General features: G+C 43.2%; 1 protein-coding gene across 2 annotated transcripts in view; it reads left to right on the forward strand.

Moving 5' to 3' along the window:
* NIPAL2 (NIPA like domain containing 2) overlaps positions 1-23,197 on the forward strand; it is a 70,995-nt gene that overhangs the window by 13,042 nt on the left and 34,756 nt on the right. For both annotated transcript variants that reach the window (XM_007056010.4, XM_043539302.1), the window contains exons 2-3: positions 10,780-10,848; positions 15,269-15,440. In XM_007056010.4, coding sequence (XP_007056072.3) covers positions 10,780-10,848; positions 15,269-15,440 — 241 coding nt within the window. The remainder of the gene's footprint in view (positions 1-10,779; positions 10,849-15,268; positions 15,441-23,197) is intronic.

Here is a 23,197-nt window from a genome sequence, read left to right on the forward strand (position 1 = left end):
GTGCAGCTTTCTATACAGTCCAGTGTTCCAAAAGATGCATCTTCCCTGACCTTCCCCTACTGATGTCAGTGAAATAGCCCCGGTGAGACCATGGAGAACTCTGTTAAAAGATGGTTTGGGGCCAGAATTAGGATATGAGTACTGTCTATTGCCTCACTGCAGTTAGGGAACCCCATTGTTTCAAAACCATCAATTATCTCCTGTCCATTACCGAGAGTCACAGTACTTCGTAGCAGGAAGCGATTAATGGCCGTGCACATTTGCATCATGGCAACCCCCACTTTCCAACCCCAAACTGATTCATTACTGACCTGTAGCAGTCTGGAGTTGCCAGCTTCCACACCGCGATCGCCACTCACTTTTCCACAGTGAGGGGAGCTCTGGTGTCCTTGTGCTGCAATGCTGAGGCGAGCTCCATACATCACAATGCGATCCCACCACTCAGTGCTTGTTTCCTGAGCCCAGTACTGACAATCCATTGCTGATCTGTGAATGCCAGCAGCAATCGTGAATTATTTGTTTCCAGGGCAGAGCAGGCATCACTGATTCACTCTCTGTTTTGCAGCTCATGAAATACTGTAGGACCAGTTGCTTTGTGTTCATAATGCTCATCACTAGACCGGTCAGCAGCTCAGGATCCAGGCTGCCAGGCCGAGATGGCGGGCACACAGTTTACAAGGCGTGTTGAAAAATGGCGCAAAATGAAGTCGAGAATGCCCCCATGATGCATCGCAATCCATTCCCAGAGCTCCCAGCAGCAGAGGGTGACATAGGGTGGCAAGTTGCACAGTGGGATAGCAAGAGCAACAACTGTGGACGTGCTTCGTCGACACAAGGAGAGTTGTATGGATATGCACAACCAATGTAATTAAAGCAGCTTATGATTGTCAGAGTAACTTAAGTCGACTTAGCTCTGCAGTGGCCTAAGTCCCTCCCTGTAAGTAGAGCGAGCCGCTTGCACACACTAGCACGACCAGGGACGGCTGCCGGTTAGCCTGGTGCCCGCCCCAGTGGGCAGGGCTGGAGGCGGTACAGCCACACCAGAGGAACTGCCAGTGTGGGGCGCTGGCTCCTGCAAGCGGTGGCCCAACATGATGCTTCTTTCACCGTGGTGGTTCATAGAATCATAGAATTTCAGGGTTGGAAGGGACCTCAGGAGGTCATCTAGTCCAACCCCCTGCTCAAAGCAGGACCAATTCCCAATTAAATCATCCCAGCCAGGGCTTTGTCAAGCCTGTTCCTAGTAGAGCCCTGCAGCTCCGTGGATATCCACTTTATATCTGTGTATAATTCTGTGTATAATTCTGTGGTTGCGGATATCCACAGATGCAGATCTTCTTGGATATAAAATTTGTATCCATGCAGGGCTCTACCTCTAAATCAATTTCTCCAGCCCTCAGATAATTGTAGTGGCTCTTTTTTGCCATGATGAACTTGTTTATTTTTCGATTTATCTGAGGACTTTAAAGGCGTTACCCATTTGATTCCTTGGTGCCAAATGAATGAGGAGTACTTGTGGCACCTTAGAGACTAACAAATTTATTTGAGCATAAGCTTTTGTGGGCTTAAGCCCGCTTCATCAGATGCATGCAGTGGAAAATACAGTAGGAAGAGATTATATATATAAGATAGATAGATATACAGAGAACATGAAAAAATGGGGGTTGCCATACCAACTCTAATGAGAGAAATCAATTAAGGTGGGCTATTAGCAGGAGAAAAAAAACTCTTGTAGTGATAATCAGGATGGCCCATTTCAAACGGTTGACAAGAAGGTGTGAGTAACCGTAGGGGCAAAATTAGCATGGGGAAACAGTTTTTAGTTTGTGTAATGACTCATCCACTCCCAGTCTTTATTCAAGCCTAATTTAATGGTGTCCAGTTTGCAAATTAATTCCAGTTCTGCAGTTTCTCATTGGAGTCTGTTTTTGAAGGGGTTTTTTTGTTGACTAATGGCGACTTTTAGGTCTGTAATTGAGTGTCCAGGTGTCCAGTTTGCAGGAGTGTCCCTGGACACTCAATTACAGGCCTAAAAGTCACCATTAGTTTCCCCATGCTAATTTTGCCCCTGCTGTTACTCATACCTTCTTGTCAACTGTTTGAAATGGGCCATCCTGATTATCACTACAAAAGTTTTTTTTCTCCTGCTGATAATAGCCCACCTTAATTGACTAGTCTCGTTAGAGTTAGTATGGCAACCCCCATTTTTTCATGTTCTGTGTGTGTGTGTATATATATATCTTCCTAGTGTATTTTCCACTGCATGCATCCAATGAAGTGGTCTTTAGCCCACAAAAGCTTATGCTCAAATAAATTTGTTAGTCTCTAAGGTGCCTCAAGTACTCCTCGTTCTTTTTGCTGATACAGACTAACACGGCTACCACTCTGAAACCTTGGTGCCAAATGTAATTCTGAGCTAAATGGAGGATTTATAGTTGTGCTAATTTAGTTTATGTAAGAAGGTGAACATTACTGTTGAAATTCCTAGCCAGTAATTAAAATTAAATGTTGCTCTCTGTCAGGAGGGGGAATGCAGAACAGAAGATGAGCTCAAAAAACTTGTAAAATAAAAACAAAGTTCCATGTATCACGCAAAAAGAAATAACTTAAACAGTACAAAGTTTGGAAGACTCTAGTTTCAAAAAGATTGGGATGTCTCAATCTTCAGAATGAGTCTGATTCAACTCCCATTATAATCAATTGAAAGAATCCCATTGATTCCAACAGAAGTTAGATCAGGCTCAAAAACTAGGGTTTTGGATTTGTAGGGAAGCAGTAGAAGGTGTGCAATAGTGTTGAGGGAAGTGACAGATCTTTTGCTAACCTGATAAATGAAGTTACACTTGTCAACTGTTGGAAATGGGCCATCCTGATGATCACTACAAAAGGTTTTTTCTCCTGCTAATAATAGCTCACCTTAATTGATCACTCTCATTATAGTGTGTATGGCAACGCCCATTTTTTCATGTTCTCTGTGTGTGTGTGTGTGTATGTATATATAATATATTTATATCTATCTATCTATATATCTTCCTACTGTATTTTCCACTGCATGCATCTGATGAAGTGGGTTTTAGCCCACGAAAGCTAATGCTCAAATAAATTTGTTAGTCTCTAAGGTGCCACAAGTACTCCTCGTTCTTTTTGCTGATACAGACGCACATGGCTACCACTCTGAAACCTGTATACAAGGCTGTAATTATTCCATCTGTAGTTTTGGTGACATTAATAAGCTAACAGTTATACATTCTTCTTTATAATATCACTGCAGATCCCCTGAAAAGCATAATTCTTATTAACATGAATAGTTGGGTGTATACTCTTTCTCTCTAGTGACTAATCTGGACTTTGGAATGTACTACAGTAAACTTGGAGATAGCCAGTTGGTACATAACTAAAAGATGAGAGCTAAAGAAATGGAGCATTGTTATTTTTGTAGGAGTGAGCAATGAAAATTCAACTAGCTTTCAAAAGTAAATGCATTCACTATCTAACAAAACAAACAAGAATTTAATTCACTGGCTTTACAAGTCACTCCATCTTCTGCAAAGGAGTTAACTGCTGATTTACATTCACAGTATCTAGACTAGAGTTGTTGGTCCTGTTGTAACAAATTTTAATTGGTTATCAATTACTGCATTAACCTGACATGATCACAAATGCTAATGTGGACACCTCACAAACAATTGCTTCTGGCCAGGGTTTACCAGATGGGTCAGCCACCATCAGGAGTAATGCTTGTGTTCTAGAACAAATGTTTGTGAAATGTGTACATTAGCATTTACAAGCAAAGTATTACATTACAGCATGACCAAACACTCTAGTCTAGATAAAATGTGAGAGGGGAATCCCGTGTCCTGTGTCCTAGGCACAGAGTGTCAGAAATCTAGTTTAAATGGGGTTTGTCTTGACTAGGAAGGTAGGAGCATTTGTTTTACAATGCATTAACTAGCCTGTTCTAACTAGCACCTGCTAAAACTCCAATGCTTCAAGTCAATCAGCTTAACATATATTGCAGTACATCTTGCCTATACTAGAATTTTAGCTAACACATTCTGACTATACATATTTTATCCTAGTCAAGACAAACCCAACGTAACAACTAGTGTGGATTGCGTTATTTCAGTCTAAATTTTTTCTGTTTGTTTTGATCAGACTTCGACCTCACTTAAATCTACATGTGGCACCTTAGAGACTAACCAGTTTATTTGAGCATGAGCTTTCGTGAGCTACAGCTCACTTCATCGGATGCATAGCATATCGTGGAAACTGCAGAAGACATTATATATATACACAGAGACCATGAAACAAAACTTCCTCCCACCCCACTCTCCTGCTGGTAACAGCTTATCTAAAGTGATCATCAAGTAGAGCCATTTCCAGCACAAATCCAGGTTTTCTCACCCTTCCCGCCCCCCCCCCCCCACACACATACAAACTCACTCTCTTTGAAACCTCTCTTTATAATGCGCATGATAATCAAGGTGGGTCATTTCCAGCACTAATCCAGGTTTTCTCACCCCCCCCCCGGCCCCCCACACCCCCGTCCAAAAACCACACACACAAACTCACTCTCCTGCTGGCAATAGCTCATCTTACAATGTGCACAGCAATAATCCAAGTTTAACCAGAACGTCTTGGGGGGGGTTTGTAGGAAAAAAACAAGGGGAGATAGGCTACCTTGCATAATGACTTAGCCACTCCCAGTCTCTATTCAAGCCCAAATTAATAGTATCCAATTTGCAAATGAATTCCAATTCAGCAGTTTCTCGCTGGAGTCTGGATTTGAAGTTTTTTTGCTTTAAGATAGCGACCCTCATGTCTGTGATTGCGTGACCAGAGAGATTGAAGTGTTCTCCGACTGGTTTATGAATGTTATAATTCTTGACATCTGATTTGTGTCCATTTATTCTTTTACGTAGAGACTGTCCAGTTTGACCAATGTACATGGCAGAGGGGCATTGCTGGCACATGATGGCATATATCACATTGGTGGATGTGCAGGTGAACGAGCCTCTGATAGTGTGGCTGATGTTGTTAGGCCCTGTGATGGTGTCCCCTGAATAGATATGTGGGCACAGTTGGCAACGGGCTTTGTTGCAAGGATAGGTTCCTGGGTTAGTGGTTCTGTTGTGTGGTATGTGGTTGTTGGTGAGTATTTGCTTAAGGTTGGGGGGCTGTCTGTAGGCAAGGACTGGCCTTTCTCCCAAGATTTGTGAGAGTGTTGGGTCATCCTTCAGGATAGGGGCCTATCCTAGGGGGGGCGGGAAGTATCCCCTAGTATCCTAGGGGGGGCGGGAAGGGTGAGAAAACCTGGATTTGTGCTGGAAATGGCTCTACTTGATGATCACTTTAGATAAGCTGTTACCAGCAGGAGAGTGGGGTGGGAGGAAGTTTTGTTTCATGGTCTCTGTGTATATATAATGTCTTCTGCAGTTTCCACGATATGCTATGCATCCGATGAAGTGAGCTGTAGCTCACGAAAGCTCATGCTCAAATAAACTGGTTAGTCTCTAAGGTGCCACAAGTACTCCTTTTCTTTTTACGAATACAGACTAACACGGCTGTTACTCTGAAACTTAAATCTACATTACCCAGAGGGTTTATTACGAAAGTTACATCAAAGTAGGGCCCTTGTGTGCATATGCAGACTTTCATCAAAATAATTGAGGGTATGAATTAAAACTGATTTAATTATTTTGGTTTCAGTATGTGTGTAGACAAGTCCTGGCTCCATTTAGTTTGTCCTGTGAGTCTAACTTATTTTCTCTCAACACTTTCTTTCCATGCTTTTTTTTTTGTCTTTTGGATTTGTTGTCACTGGGTTCTTGTATTTATCTACTCCTTTTCTGTTGATATTAATCTCCTTGCTTTATGTTTCTCTCTTTCCCCGACAAGCTGTATTTCTCTGCAGTGACTAAGCCACCATGAATGTTATCATTTGGAGCCTTTGTTATCATGCAGCAATGATTCAGTCCTCAAAGTTGACAGACAGTGAAGCCTGTAGTGTCTGTGGAAAGCTCAGTCAAACAAAGAATAACAGCTTTCATCTAGTCAGGATTCTAGCAGCATCTCTTGATTGGTATCAGGCAGAAGCTATTAGAACAAATGAAAAGGAGTGTGGGTTTCCAGGAGTTTAGAACAGTTTCTGAAAAAGCAGCAAGTAGCTCAGGAAAATGTTTGCTGAACTCAGCTTCGTGTTTGTGCTTTGTTTTGGGGGTGCAGGGTTGGGGGAGGATGTAAAAGGAGAGAGCAGGCCATTTCTTTTCTGGGCGACAAGCCTGCAGTGCTCCTTATCAGGCAGTCTACTAGTTTACATCTCTAGCTAAAACTAGAGTGTGCAGGAACAGGCTGACAGTTCTGGAAGATTATCAACAAGTGCTAGGCCCTCGAGTATTTGGCTAAACAACTGTTGTTAGAAGACACTCTGAGTTGGAGAAAACTATGCTCTGAGTTGGAAAAAGCTTGAGTTCCTTCCTTCAACACTTTTCTTGGTGCTGCACACAAGACAGAAGAAGACCTGGCCTTTGCTCTGAAAAGTTTACTGCCTAAATTGATAATATCATTTCTTAACTCGGGGCGGGGGTGGAGCAGGGGCGGGAAGAGGAGGGGTTGAGCAGAACAGGCTAGGACCGGGTTGCTCGCTGCTGCCAAGTCCCCCACTAGCCCCCAGGCCACCCTGGATCCTGCATCTCCCTGAAGCGCAGGACTCCCAAAAGCACAGAGCTCGGAGCGATTGCCCTGGTCCGTTCTATTGATGGGATGGCTCTGAAAATATAAGCCCAAACATTGGTGGAGCCGGGCCCACCTTCCTGAATATTGGTGGAACATGAGCACCACGGGCCCATATAACTCACTGCCTGTGGACAAGGCAGTGTATACAAGGTATACACTGCCTTTTATGTCTACACAGCAGCTGGAAGGTATAATTGCCAATCTGGGTAGATGTATACATGCTTGCTCTGATTGAGCTAGCATACTAAAAATAGCAGTGTGGCTGCAGCAGCTTAGGCTAGTTCCCAAGTACAAGCTCGTTCGAGACCCTAGGTACGTACTCAGGTGGCTAGCCTGAGCTGCCACCTCTGCCACATTGCTATTTTAGAGTGCTAACGAGGGTTGCCAACTTTCTCATTGCTGACAACTGGACCCCCCTTGCCACGCCTCTTCCCCCAAGGCCCTACCCCCTGCTCCACCTCTTCGTCCAGGCCACCGCTCGCTCCTCTCCCTCTCTTTACTCATCACTCGCTGTTCTCCCCCTTCCTCATAGCTAGATCCTCCCCCTCCCCGCAGCTGGGCTTGCTCTGCTCTGAAGCTACAGCCTGACAGGAGCCTGCTGCCTGCCTGCCCATGATAGGCAAGTAGAAGGCAGCCCTGGCTGAGCAGGGGCTGGCACAAGTTGATAACCCAGTGCCCCTCTCCCCCCTGGCCTGTGGTAACTGGACTTTTGGTGTCTGGTCAGTACATCTGACCGGACTCTGCCATGTCCCCTTTTTGACTGGACTTTCCAGTTGAAAACTGGGCACCTGGCAACCCTAGCGCTAACTACTAAACTTCACATGGCCACACTGCTATTTTAGCACACTAACTCAAGCAGAGCTAGGACATGTACGTCTACCCAAGCTGGAAATTACACCTCTCCAGTAGGGTTGCCAACTTTCTAATGGCACAAAACTGAACACCCTAGCCCCGCCCCTTCTCTGAGGCCCCACCCTCTTCCCTGCCCTTTCCCCGAGGCCTTGCCCCCCACTCACTACATTCCCCCTCCCTTAGTGGCTCGCTGTCCTCCCACCCTCACTCACTTTCACTGGGCTGGGGCAGGGGCCTGGAGTGCAAGAGGGGGTATGGGCTCTGGGCTGGGGATGAGGGCTTTAGGGTGCAGGAGGGGGCTCTGGGTTTGGGGAGGGCTCGGGGTTGGGGCGCGGGCTTACCTTGGGTGTCTCCTAGTCAGTGGCGTAGTGGGGCGTGCGCCCTGAAAGCGGCCAGCAGGTCTGGCGCTAGTAGGCAGGGGGTCAGGAGACTCCGCGCACTGTTCTCACCTGCAGGCACCGCCCCCCAACGCCGGGGGCAGCTCGCAGAGCCCCGTGGTCCCCCCAGCTAGGAGCCGGACCTGCTGGCCCCTTCCGGGGCACAGTGCAGTGTCAGGACAGGTAGGGACTAGCCTGCCTTCGTGCCGCAGCACTGCTGACCGGACCTTTAATGGCCCGGTCGGTGGTGCTGACCAGAGCCACCAGGGTCCTTATTCAACCGGGTGTTCCAGTCAGAAACCGGACACCTGATCACCCTACCGACCAGCTCAGTGTAGACATAACCTGAGAGGGTAGGCGTGAGCTCAAGCTTTAACTCAACCAGTACAGTGTTAAAGTATACACTGCCTTGCCTGCGCTAGACTGAAATGAGTTAGCCTGTTAGCTAGCATGCTAGCACCATGCTTAAATTCTAGTCTGGACAAAGACCAAAGGGCTGTAGCAATATCCTGAATAAACTTTATTGATTTAAATTAAACCTTATTATATTAAGTTTAATACCTTTGGGGTCCATTAAAAATGCAGTCATTTGTGTTATTGTGAGAGTGTATGTAACTTCTCTAGGGGTATGTCTATACCACCTGCCGGATCGGCAGGCATTGATCGATCCAGCGGAGATCTATTTATCACATCTAGACACGATAAATGGACCCCCCGAGTGCTCTCCTGTTGACTCCTGTACTCCACCTGCACGAGAGGCGCAGGGGGAGCATCATCAGTTGACTCACTGCAGTGAAGACACTGCGGTGAGTAGATCTAAGTACGTCTGAATGCGTCCGATGAAGTGAGCTGTAGCTCACGAAAGCTTATGCTCAAATAAATTGGTTAGTCTCTAAGGTGCCACTAGTCCGCCTTTTCTTTTTGCGAATACAGACTAACCCGGCTGCTACTCGAAAACTTCAGCTATGTTATTCATGTAGCTGAAGTTGCGTAACTTAGATTGATTCCGCCCCACCCCCAGCGCAGACCAGGCCTAGAAGGAGTGGGCATGCTGATCTAATTTCTCCAGTTATTACCCTTTTTGAGTCTTTACTGTAGGGAGGAGACCCATTGTCTGACTGATTATTTATTCAGGGTCTCTTCAGAAGTTCAGACTGGATTTTTCAGAGACCTGGAGACAAAGAAAGGACTTTGGGATAAATAACTGACTCGGGGCTTTTGTTCTGATCCAGCCAACTGACAGGCCCTTCAGTCCATGGTGGGCCCCAATCCTTAGCAAAGGGTTGGAAGGACTTTGGCCTACCGAGGCCCCATAAGCCTATGTTCTTGTTCTGAGCAAAGAGTGTGATGAACTTGAAACCACAGGAAAACCCTTGGGGTGGGGTTTTGAAGGACTGCTTCTGCCAGAGCCCATGTTGGAAGGGGTGATCTCTAGTAAGTTTATTATCATGCGTGTAGGTTCTTTTGTTGTTTTTAATATGTTTTGGCTCGAATGCTTTTCCTTTTTAAGAATAAAATAGGCTTGCTTAGTGTTATAGCAACCAGGCAAGGTACTAACAAACTTCAACAGGACTTTATTTTTAAATTGGAAACCTCTTTACCAAGCTGCTGCTGCACCCTCGGTAGCTCTCACTCCACCTCCTCAACTTTCCCCTGTTTCCAACTCCTTCCTGTTTCCTGCCCTTTCAGACTCCCAACAGCCAGTGCTCCCAGTTCTAATAATTACAAGTAGCATCTAAACACCACACTTAGGTAGAATTGTATGGTCATTTATAACTGTGAGCAACTACCCTTATTAGTCTCTGAAGAAAAAGCAAGCAGGCCTGCTTAAACAGACTGTCTTTTGATGGGTAGGGAAAAGTGAAGGTAGGAAACTGTTCAGCTTGGAGTACCCAAATCAGATGGGAGAAAGACGACTGCTTGGGAGCCCGAAGCCTGAAAGTGGGGCCCTTGCTGGACCACAGAGGGGAAATACAGATTCAGTTGCTCTGAACTGTGGCACATGGTACTAGAAACATGGTTTCCACCCTGCCAAGACCAAACTGCATTATACCATGATCAGGACACAACTGTTATAACATGGTGCACCCACACATGTACACTACACTTTGTAGTGTAGCCTGGAGTTTGAGCTTGCTGAAGTAGCACCTAAATATCATTTTTTCCAAAATAATGTATGCTGTTTTCATTTTTTTAATTTCCCAACTTTGTGTAAAGTTTGCTAATCTTATTGGAAAGCAGACATCCCAACTCGAACAGAATGTGGTGAAATAACAAAATGCATTAAGGAAATTATCAGGATATCTGTGTTGCTGGATATCTTGTGTCATATGATGAATACATTAGCACACAAATGACTGTACTGTGGTGTGCACAGTCTGATTGCTGTTGACTTAGCTTCTAGCCTCTATAATAAAATTGTTAAACATTCTTAGCTGTATAAAAAATTCATGTCAGTATAACATCTTCTCAAATCCTATCAAGCTTTCTTTGGATATACTACAATTTCAAAGGATGGCAAAAACAACTTGTACAATGGAATAACCTTCAATTTACAGTTGTTTACTGCTCATGTCCGAGGCAGAATGCACCATCTTCATTATCTTTATGGGTATTCAGGCAGAGACATTCCTCATTGATTTAGTGAGGCATGAATTCAATAAGTGAAAAAATCAATTATATTTATTTTATTTAATTTATTCCTGATTTATCCTTTCACAAAAGTGTTAGCAGGATCCTTCTGTTCTATTATGCCTGTATAAATTCATAAGTAGCAATGTTTTAATTTTCTTTGTTTTTTAATTAAATTTTGCAGACTCAGCTCTTGGGTGTTTTGTTGGCAATCACTGGAAATTTTCTGATTAGTATCTCTTTGAATATCCAGGTATGAAATAATTTTTTCTAATTATTTTGATTTATTTAAATTTTAGTAAATGATGTATGTTTTATTTATCTAATTAAAGCACTTTTTAAATAATCATTTTAATAGTTCACTGAATGTAGGCTTCCCCACACCCAGTAACTCTGTGATAGTGCAATGGTTCTCTACCTTGTCTATGTTGTGACCCCATGTTACAATAGAAGAAAGTTTCAGAATTCCTCCCTCCAACTAGCCATAAAAACACTACACCCTTGGACCTCTTCATGACCCCAGTGGTGATTGTCACCCTCAACTTGAGAGCAGTGGTGGATTAATGATTTTGCTGTCCCTAGCCCCAGAAATAATTGCCGCCCCCCCTCCCCAGCAACTCCCCCGCCCCAGCTCACCTCCACCTCCACCTCCTCCGCTGAGCGTGCCGCCGGGTCCTGCTTCTTCCTGCTCCCTGCCAGTGCTTGTGCACGAATCAGCTTTGCGAAGGAGGGGGGAAGGGCGGAACACGGTGTGCTCAGCAGAGGAGGTGGGGCCAGGGCGGGGATTTGAGGAAGGGGACCAATAGGGGCGGGGAATGGGGGCGGGAAGGGGTGGAGTTGGGGCGGAGGGCGCAAACCAGCACTGGGGGAAGCAGCCTCTGGCTGCTATTATAAATTTGCCGCCCCTGCAAATTTGCCACCCTAGGCCTAGGCCTTGTCGGCCTAGGCATTAATACGCCACTGCTTGAGAGCCAGTGTGTTAGTGAATGCAAATCCTAAAGTGAAGCTGCCAATAAACAAAGGCCCCAATCCTGTTTAATAGAACTAGTCTTGTAAATAAATTAACACATTTACTTAAATGTTTGCAAGATTGGGGCGGAAAGCAGTGCTCGCCAGCCTAGTTTCATTGTGCAAGTTGAAGGAAATGCTAATAATAAATAGCATAAAGGACAAAAAGCAAACTCTGGTCCTGACCTTGCAACTTCACCTTCAAGAGTAATCCCTTGAACGCAGTTGGACTGTTGGCATGAGTAAGGATCACTGATGTGAATTCTTAAAATCTGTTCTGTTTTAATAATCAAAATTGCTACTAGTTAAACAGTAACCATTTTTATTGTGATTTTTTTTATCTTGAAAATGTCCCTTTAAGTAATTTCAGTAATCTTACCAGTGAATGTTTACGGGCAGAACCCATGTTTGAAGCTTTGAAGATTTAAAAAAAATAAAAGAGATTTCTTGCAAAATTACTTTGGTAACATTGTATTCAGGTTTTTTTAAGCCCCCTTAGTATAAAACTGATTTTGTCTATTAAGGATGCAACCGCAAATCTATCTCTGAGCATAATCTCTTTTACACAGTCTTTCATGAAAGTCTGTGGAATATAAAGTTCACTAATACACCTTTTTATTCAACCAGGGAACTTCTTCACCAGCCCACATCTATTTTCTTAATTGGATTTAGTGCTTTTGAATGGTTCTAGATTGACAGCCCCAGAAACAGAAGTATTCTGTGTATCCGCAGACCCCTTGTAATTTGCCATTGTTCTAAGACACAGCCAGTGTTCCTCAATTTTGGGTTGGAGACTAGGATCTCCTCTAATGGGGGCAGATCCAACTCTAGTGGAAAATCTCTCCCATTGACTACAGTGGAAGTTTGATCAAGGTCAGGGTGAAGAGGTAATTCAGAGTTTCTGTCCCTAGTCTTGCTTAAAGTGGTTTTTCTAAGGTGGACCTTCACTAGGAAGCACCCTGAGAATACACTGGCCTGCAAACAAGCTTTAACTTTTATTCATTAACAACCTGGGCTGAATTTGATCTGAAGCATCTTCCTTTCTTTAAAAAGAAAAGGAGTACTTGTGGCACCTTAGAGACTAACCATAAGCTTTCGTGAGCTGCAGCTCACTTCCATAGTTCACGAAAGCTTATGCTCAAATAAATTGGTTAGTCTCTAAGGTGCCACAAGTACTCCTTTTCTTTTTGCGAATACAGTCTAACACGGCTGTTCCTTTCTTTAAACACTGTGTACAAACTTAATGAAGACTTACTCCCTCTCCCCACGGATAACCAATTGCAGCAGAAACTTCTATTGCCCTATAAAAATGGCATTGTCCCCTTTAGTAATGAAACAGATGTTTATTAAATGGATGCCTGATTTCTTTAAACCCCGACATTTATTTTCCTATTAATAGTAATGGATAGAGGCCAAATTTCATTACTCTTCACTATCCCACCCACCAAATGACTCCTTTTCCCTGTGTTCCCTTCACCCCCTCCATTGGGCCCCAAATAAAAAAGCAGTCTGCAAACAAACACACCAAAGTCAGTACAGATGTGTGACTGCATTTCAGCTGCATTGGAAATGCCCTCAGAATTCTCATGTGGGCAAAATACTTATGCTTGGAGCATGAGCAATCTGAACAGAGGAGGATGTGTAAGAGCTGCCAGTGGATTGAGGTTGTATGATCACATACATGGAAGGTGTCTCTTCATGCACTCTAGAATTCTTCTCGGGGCCTCCATGTGGGTTTTTGGGGGTGAGGGAACAGAATGAGGGTACAATTAGAGCTCATCAGAAATTTTCCTTCAAAATCGTTTTTCAATAGAAAATTAGGTTTTTGACTAAATGGAATTTCTAACCCAAAGTGTCAGCTTTCTGTGGATTATTTTTTTAAACTGAAGCCTGAAAATTGAAATATTTCAGACAAAAACCAAAATATGTTGATTCTGAAATGCCACTCCGGGGCCTCATGATAATGCCTCATGAGATTCTGAAATGCCACTTCAGCTGCCTCATCCTCCCATTCCGCTTCACGGCCGGGACTCCCCCTGCTGGACATCCTTCCACAGGGAGCACGACAGCCGTACAACTGCCATGGTGCACCCCCTCCCCGCATCCAGAGGCAAGACCATGGTGCATCATGGGAGATGTCATCTGACCAGAGAGCCCAGCCTCTAGAGGAGAACGGGACATCTGAACTACAACTCCCATGAGGCACTGTGTCAGTATTTCCAAATCAAAAGGTTGTAGATTGATTTTAGATTTTTTGCCAAAAAGCTGAAATTTTCCACAAGGAAAAAGGCATTGTCCCAACCAGTTCTAGGTAGAGCTGTAACACCAGCCCTCTTGGTTACTACCTCTTACACTGTGCAGAAGGGCTGGTGAGAAATTTGGCTCTGTATGGAGGCCATATAGATTATTATTTATGTATGTATTTGCAGTGACATAGTACCTAGGAGCCTTAGTCATAGACCAGGACCTATTGTACTAGATGATGTACAAACACAGAACAAAAAAATGGTTCCTGCTCCAAAGAGTTTATAATCTAAGAATAAGACAAGAGACAACAGATGGATACAGACTGATGGGAGAAACTGAGATAATATTAGGCAGCATGATAGGCAGAGTATCACGCACTAGCAAGACTAGCATAGTGAAAACTGCATATCCACCCAATAATTATACATTCTTGACTATCACCTGCTCACTCCTTTTAGTGATTTCAGTGCAGCCGGAACTCTATTTTAGAAGCCCTGAATGACCAAGGTCATCAAAATATCCGGTCACAGCACAGTTCTAGGTATAAAACTAAATAGAAAACAATCACCATGCAACAAAATAGTACTTCTGCCCTGTAGAAAAAGGGGTTGACAAACTGTTATTTGCTTATGTTATACTGTACTGTTGAAATAGAAATTAAGACATTTGGAACATAAACAGTGTTGACAAACTTTCTTGCACTGAGACTAAGCAAACCCAGATTATGCTTTACAATGTGCTAGGGTTTTTTTTGTTTGTTTTTTTGTATAGCAGGTGATCATGGCCCAAATCCTGCTTGCTTTACTAATGTGTGTAATCCTACTAAAGTCATGCGTGAGTTAGGCAAGAAGAAATAGGCCCCGTCTTGTGTGAAAGGGAATGCCAGTTCCTCCTGATACTAGCCATGCTTAGTTGCACACAGTTTTATTCTTAAACTGTCTTTGAAGCCGCTTCATGGATCAGCTAGAAGGAGCACGTTCCTCTATGGCCAACTTCACCTGGTTTGTGGCTTCAGCTTCATACAATTGCATTGCCACTTAGGCTACCCTGGGAAAAATTTTTTTTCTTCCTGAAAAACCCTTTGAAATAACACCAGAGGGTTGTAGTGCTAGCCATCTAGACTATATATTAACTTCAGAGTTCCTTGATATTTTTTTGGGTGGATTTATTTCATGGGGTAGATTTTTCATCATTTCAAACCAGGGTATTTGGTTAAGGAAGCATCAAGCCAAAGTAGCACAGTATTAGTACAAAGTACTATGTCTGCAACATCAAACTGAAACTAATTTTAAAAAAAGAGGAAATCTTGACATACCTGGAATTTGCAGTTGACAGGCCCCCTAATTATTCAAATTTCATTCTATGTATTAACACAATGAAAGCTTCTTTTTCATCTGTTCCTAATAATTAATTTCCAGAAATATGCTCATCTCCGACTGGCATGCCAAGCAAATCAAAAGCCCTATTACACAAGCAAGCTGTGGTGGTGTGGAATTATCCTCATGGGGCTTGGAGAGCTGGGGAATGCTGCAGCTTATGGATTTGCTCCAGCCGCCCTTATAGCTCCATTAGGATGTGTATCCGTCATAGGTGAGCTGGTTTTCCATGTTTTATTTATGTAGATATTTTACTAAACAGTTGTTAGTGAGAAGTATAAGAAAAATACAAGAGGAATTGCAGAGAGAAGAGAGAATTTGGGGGGAAATAGTGCTATTACACTCTGGAAGTGAATGAATCATACAATTGAATAGGATGGAAATTTAAAGTAAACCCCTATTCAATGCAAAAGATCCCATATTAATCTATCCCATAGTTTGGCTTAGTGGTCTAGGATACTTCTATGTAGAACTGCCGTACATGTTGGGTCAATATCCAGTTGTTTGAGGTACCCCACAATGGGTCCTGAGCCAAGGCCCATTGACATGGACAGAAGTCATTCCTTTGACTTTGGTGAGCTTTGGATTGAGCCTTTTGTGCTTATATACTTTTCTCTGTCTGTCTTATACAGTTGCCTCTCACCGTGGCATCAGGTGGCTTTCCCATGCTGTCCCTTGCCCATCACCATCCTCCATGCAGACTTATGTATGGCCTCCACACCGACTCTTTCTGGCACTCCCTTCTCCCTCTGCCCTATGCTCTGCTGTTGGCTCCACAAGCACAGCTGCACTAGGAAGCTTAAACAGTGCTGAGTGGCTCTCCTGAGCCCTTGTACCATAGTGAATGCCACTGTGTGCGTTTGCACCAAGTTGTGCTTTTCCTCAGATTAGCGTCTTTGGTTCCTTCTCTCTTTTGGGAAGTTTATTAAGTGCATAAACTGTTCTACCTCCTCTGATAAGAGGCCTATGTGATTAGAGAGGCCTACAAAATTCCAGAAACTTTTACTTTGTTCTGGGGCACTGCTAATGCTGCCGTCTTGTGCTTTCATAGGACAAATCAACAGACCTTTCAAATAATTATTTATATCATGGGCCCTATTTTATTATGTCTTATTCCATATTTAGAGCCTTTTATTAATGCATTTAAGCACCCAATCACTACAGGGACAAAACCTTTTCATAATTTTAGTTATGGTGGTGGTATTTCATTTATATTTTGTTTCTTCTTTTCTGGGGAAATTTATTTTTAAACAGTTTTGTCTCATCTGTACCAGTGGAGATTACAGTAGATAGGCTAGCATAGCACAGAAGCTGCAGAAATAGGAATTGACTGGTGCAGCTGCATCCCTTGGTAACGTTGCTTCACATGCAAAACTGAAGCATCCAGTGCAGCCGTATCAGAATCCAGATACACCGGAGTTCATCTTGACACCAGAAACAGCATGTATTTCATGGACTGTCCCTTTCTATCAGTTTTCCTCCTAAAATAAACACTTCTGAAAATGATACTGCATCCTGGAGTCTTTCTTCAGACTCTTTTTCCCTGCAGACTTCCTGGCTGTAGTGGAAGGTTTCATTCATGCGCGTGCATGTGAGGGGTGGGTGTGTGTGCAAGAAGGGAAGGTGCAGGCAGCTTACTGTGCCCTTTAACATTAAAATGTCCCTGAGTTTTGGCATCAAGTCCAACTGTACATCAGAACGCACAGTCCTTGGAAGGAAATGAAATATTTACCTGAGGGTCAAACAATATGTTGGGCTGACACATACATATGCGCTTTGTGGTGGCAATAGTAATAACTTCAGCAATTGCAAATCTTGCCAGTTCCAGATGTACTGGAAATCCAAAGAAGCATTGTTCAGATAAAAATCAGTATTAAAAAACTACCCAGCAACCCATTCGATTTTAAAAAGTGGGGTTTTTTTAAATTTCTTCATTCTACTTTATATTGTGTTTGCTTTTTGCACTTTATTCAGTTTGGACAGCAAAACTAGATCTGGTCAGTTTCACGTTCTTTGTATCTTTCTCTCCACCTAGGTTTGCAGAGAAATGTTTTCATTAAACCATCTGTCTCTCTTGCTTCTCCTGCTCCTCCTACTCTCAGAAAATCATGGAAAACATTTCCATAAACATTACATTATTCTCACTGCCTTGCCTCCCACTCTCTTTTTAACCAAACCAAAATTTGGTTTTAAAATATGAATATCCCTTCAACACTTTTTATATTCCATTCCCTTCTACCCACTCTGAATATCATTTTCTTAAGCAATGTAGAACTATGAAATTATATATTGTCCAGCAAACACATTCATCTAGCAATTCTGTACCTTACTCTGCCTGTTTCTCCAGTACTTAGTTTGTACACCAACTATTTTAGTTAGATAACCTCTCATTGTTAAAGAAAGGAAAGTAAACTGCAAATGTCAAGAAAGAAGAAATAAACTATCAGATTCAGTGTGCTGATGAAGTCAACACCTCCAGTAATATTTCCTACCACAAGATGTTTTCTTACTGAAACTACAGCCATGGAAACAGTATTTTGTGAAGTTTAGGCCCTCCTTTCGAGCTGTGATGGACTGATCAAGTCAAATATCGCCTTCTGCTACTAACTGGGCAAAAGTAACTTCTAGAGCAGGTCTTCTAATAGAAGAAATATTTTTCTCATTACATTTCAGCTAGTTCAGGGGGGAGGGGGTCATACCCAAGATGGCTTCAATTTTGCACTGAAGTTGAATGTGCTTCTTTCCATAGATCATAGTTCAGTGTTAAGATTGAGAAATTAAGCACTCAAAAGTAAAATTTCTTAAATTTATTTGAACAGACAACCTTACCTCTGCCCTCTTTGTGCATATTTTTCAAAATATCATCCCTCTGTCATGAATCTGTCAAATAAGACTATCTGGCATTTCTTATTTTCTTACAGTACTTACAATGGACCTGCTCCTAGGATTGGATACGCTGTGTGTTACCATGCTGTACTACTACATATTACAGATTATACATTTAAAGTGATGATATGAACATTTTGTTTTCAATTAAAGTGAAAACTCTGTGCCTGATCCTATGAGGTGGTGACATTAGTGAGTTTTATAGAGGGCATCCAGCACTGTGAAGATGTGGGCCAGAAATTGGGCCTATAATAGTAATTTTTTAAAAAACAGATTCAATCCAAGAAGACCAGACCATGTTTTTGAGTGACACAGTGGGAATATTCTTTGAACAGTTGTAAGGATGTGAGCTCTTACATCTGTTCAGAGTATTAAATAGTTTGAGCCGACAGCTTTTCTCTTCTCCAAGGAAAGAAAATGGTACATTTTTAATAATGTATTTTTAAAAATAGATCTTAAAATAGCATTTTTATGTTTTTAAACATTCAAAATAGCGTTTACATTCATAGAATCATAGAATATCAGGGTTGGAAGGAACCTCAGGAGGTCATCTAGTCCAACCCCCTGCTCAAAGCAGGACCGATCCCCAATTAAATCATCCCAGCCAGGGCTTTGTCAAGCCTGACCTTAAAAACTTCTAAGGAAAGAGATTCCACCACCTCCCTAGGTAACGCATTCCAGTGCTTCACTACTCTCCTAGTGAAAAAGTTTTTCCTAATATCCAACCTAAATCTCCCCCACTGCAACTTGAGACCATTACTCCTTGTTCTGTCATCTGCTACCACTGAGAACAGTCTAGAGCCATCCTCTTTGGAACCCCCTTTCAGGTAGTTGAAAGCAGCTATCAAATCCCCCCTCATTCTTCTCTTCTGCAGACTAAACATCCCCAGTTCCCTCAGCCTCTCCTCATAAGTCATGTGCTCCAGTCCCCTAATAATTTTTGTTGCCCTCCGCTGGACTCTTTCCAATTTTTCCACATCCTTCTTGTAGTGTGGGGCCCAAAACTGGACACACTACTCCAGATGAGGCCTCACCAATGTCGAATAGAGGGGAACGATCACGTCCCTCGATTTGCTGGCAATGCCCCTACATATACAACCCAAAATGCCATTGGCCTTCTTGGCAACAAGGCCACTGTTGACTCATATCCAGCTTCTCGTCCAATGTCACCCCTAGGTCCTTTTCTGCAGAACTGCTGCCGAGCCATTCGGTCTCTAGTCTGTAGCGGTGCATGGGATTCTTCCATCCTAAGTGCAGGACTCTGCACTTGTCCTTGTTGAGCCTCATCAGATTTCTTTTGGCCCAATCCTCCAATTTGTCTAGGTCCCTCTGTATCCTATCCCTACCCTCCAGCGTATCTACCTCTCCTCCCAGTTTAGTGTCATCTGCAAACTTGCTGAGTGTGCAATTCACACCATCCTCCAGATCATTTATGAAGATATTGAACAAAACCAGCCCCAGAACCGACCCTTGGGGCACTCCTCTTGATACCGGCTGCCAGCTAGACATGGAGCCATTGATCACTACCCATTGAGCCCGACAATCTAGCCAACTTTCTATCCACCTTATAGTCCATTCATCCAGCCCATACTTCTTTAACTTCCTGGCAAGAATACTGTGGGAGACCATATCAAAAGCTTTGCTAAAGTCAAGGAACAACACGTCCACTGCTTTCCCTTCTTCCACAGAGCCAGTTATCTCGTCATAGAAGACAATTAGATTAGTCAAGCATGACTTGCCCTTGGTGAATCCATGCTGACTGTTCCTGATCACTTTCCTTTCCTCTAAGTGCTTCAGAATTGATTCCTTGAGGACCTGCTCCATGATTTTTCCAGGGACTGAGGTGAGGCTGACTGGCCTGTAGTTCCCAGGATCCTCCTCCTTCCCTTTTTTAAAGATGGGCACTACATTAGCCTTTTTCCAGTCGTCTGGGACTTCCCCCGATCGCCATGAGTTTTCAAAGATAATGGCCAATGGCTCTGCAATCACATCCGCCAACTCCTTTAGCACTCTCATATGCGACGCATCTGGCCCAATGGATTTATGCACGTCCAGCATTTCTAAATAGTCCCGAACCACTTCTTTCTCCACAGAGGGCTGGTCGCCTCCTCCCCATGCTGTGCTGCCCAGTGCAGCAGTCTGGGAGCTAACCTTGTTCATGAAGACAGAGGCAAAAAAAGCATTGAGTACATTAGCTTTTTCCACCTCCTCTGTCAGTAGGTTGCCTCCCTCATTCAGTAAGGGGCCCACACTTTCCTTGACTTTCTTCTTGTTGCTAACATACCTGAAGAAACCCTTCTTGTTACTCTTAACATCTCTTGCTAGCTGCAACTCCAGGTGTGATTTGGCCTTCCTGATTTCACTCCTGCATGCCCGAGCAATATTTTTATACTCATCCCTGGTCATTTGTCCAATCTTCCACTTCTTGTAAGCTTCTTTTTTGTATTTAAGATCATCAAGGATTTCACTGTTAAGCCAAGCTGGTCGCCTGCCATATTTACTATTCTTTCTACACATCGGGATGGTTTGTCCCTGTAACCTCAGTAAGGCTTCTTTAAAATACAGCCAGCTCTCCTGGACTCCTTTCCCCCTCATGTTATTCTTCCAGGGGATCTTGCCCATCAGTTCCCTGAGGGAGTCAAAGTCTGCTTTTCTGAAGTCCAGGGTCCGTATTCTGCTGCTTTCCTTTCTTCCTTGTGTCAGGTTTCAGAGTAACAGCCGTGTTAGTCTGTATTCGTAAAAAGAAAAGGAGTACTTGTGGCACCTTAGAGACTAACCAGTTTATTTGAGCATGAGCTTTCGTGAGCTACAGCATAGCTCGGATGCATAGCATATCGTGGAAACTGCAGAAGACATTATATACACACAGAGACCATGAAACAAAACTTCCTCCCACCCCACTCTCCTGCTGGTAACAGCTTATCTAAAGTGATCATCAAGTAGGGCCATTTCCAGCACAAATCCAGGTTTTCTCACCCTTCACCCCCCCACACACACACACACATACAAACTCACTCTCCTGCTGGTAATAGCCCATCCCTCTTTGAAACCTCTCTTTATAATGCGCATGATAATCAAGGTGGGTCATTTCCAGCACTAATCCAGGTTTTCTCACCCCTCCCCCCCACACACCCCCCTCCAAAAACCACACACACAAACTCACTCTCCTGCTGGCAATAGCTCATCCACACTGACCACTCTCCTTACAATGTGTACAGCAAACAAGGTGGGCCATTTCCAGCATAAATCCAAGTTTAACCAGAACGTCTTGGGGGGGGTTTGTAGGAAAAAAACAAGGGGAGATAGGCTACCTTGCATAATGACTTAGCCACTCCCAGTCTCTATTCAAGCCAATGAAGTGAGCTGTAGCTCACGAAAGCTCATGCTCAAATAAACTGGTTAGTCTCTAAGGTGCCACAAGTACTCCTTTTCTTCCTTGTGTCAGGATCCTGAACTTTACCATCTCATGGTCACTGCCTCCCAGGTTCCCATCCGCTTTTGCTTCCCCTGCTAATTCTTCCTGGTTTGTGAGCAGCAGGTCAAGAAGAGCTCTGCCCCTAGTTGGTTTCTCCAGCACTTGCACCAGGAAATTGTCCCCTACATTTTCCAAAAACTTCCTGGATTGTCTGTGCACCGCTGTATTGCTCTCCCAGCAGATATCAGGGTGATTGAAGTCTCCCATGAGAACCAGGGTGTGCGATCTAGTAACTTCTGTGAGTTGCTGGAAGAAAGCCTCGTCCACCTCATCCCACTGGTCCGGTGGTCTATAGTAGACTCCCACCATGACATCACCCTTGTTGCTCACGCTTCTAAACTTAATCCAGAGACTCTCAGGTTTTTCTGCAGTTTCATACTCGAGCTCTGAGCAGTCATACTGCTCCCTTACATACAGTGCAACTCTCCCACCTTTTCTGCCCTGCCTGTCCTTCCTGAACAGCTTATATCCACCCATGACAGTACTCCAGTCATGTGAGTTATCCCACCAAGTCTCTGTTATTCCAATCACATCATAATTCCTTGACTTTGCCAGGACTTCTAGTTCTCCCTGCTTGTTTCCCAGGCTTCGTGCATTTGTGTATAACCCGCTGATCACCCCTCTTTCTCAGTCTGAGGCGCTCTCACACGCTCCTCTCATGCGCTCCTGCTCGTGCTTCCTCCCAGTATCCCACTTCCTCACTTACCTCACTTGGTCTCCTTTCCCCGGTGAACCTAGTTTATAGCCCTCCTCACTAGGTTAGCCAGCCTGCTTGTGAAGATTTATAACAGGTGATTCTTATTTCTTCTTCAGGCTTTCAATAAATTGGCAGGAAATAAGGAGAGAGCTGTGATATCAGAGGCCATCTTTTATACAGTTCTTATCACTCTATGAAAAATTGTTTTTATGCATAATCCACTAAGATTGGCATTGCTGAGATGCTTTTGCATTCTCATATATCCATTCCCAAATGGCTTTGGGTCAAGAAGTTTGTTCTGATACTTTAAAGATGATATAGTTGAAAAGAAGTTCTTTGGGGGAATGGTTCTCAGACATTTTCGCAGAGTGGAACTCTGTCGCATGGTCCACCTCCTCTCCCGTTTGTTATTATGTAACATCCCTGTGATAAATGAGGACCTGTGGTTCTGAGAACTCAGCTAAGAGCAGCCCTGAAATAAGTCTCCAGAAAGTTTTATTTCAGAATTCATTTATTCTTCTCATTCTAAAAGAACACATAGCTGGATGTTATAGTTTTCTGTGTAGTCCTCTTTCTTTCTTTCTTTCTTTCTTTCTTTCTTTCTTTCTTTCTTTCTTTCTTTCTTTCTTTCTTTCTTTCTTTCTTTCTTTCTTTCTTTCTTTCTTTCTTTCTTTCTTTCTTTCTTTCTTTCTTTCTTTCTTTCTTTCTTTCTTTCTTTCTTTCTTTCTTTCTTTCTTTCTTTCTTTCTTTCTTTCTTTCTTTCTTTCTTTCTTTCTTTCTTTCTTTCTTTCTTTCTTTCTTTCTTTCTTTCTTTCTTTCTTTCTTTCTTTCTTTCTTTCTTTCTTTCTTTCTTTCTTTCTTTCTTTCTTTCTTTCTTTCTTTCTTTCTTTCTTTCTTTCTTTCTTTCTTTCTT

The sequence above is a fragment of the Chelonia mydas genome, chromosome 2 (assembly GCF_015237465.2).
Source record: "Chelonia mydas isolate rCheMyd1 chromosome 2, rCheMyd1.pri.v2, whole genome shotgun sequence".
Classification (NCBI taxonomy): Eukaryota; Metazoa; Chordata; order Testudines; family Cheloniidae; genus Chelonia; species Chelonia mydas.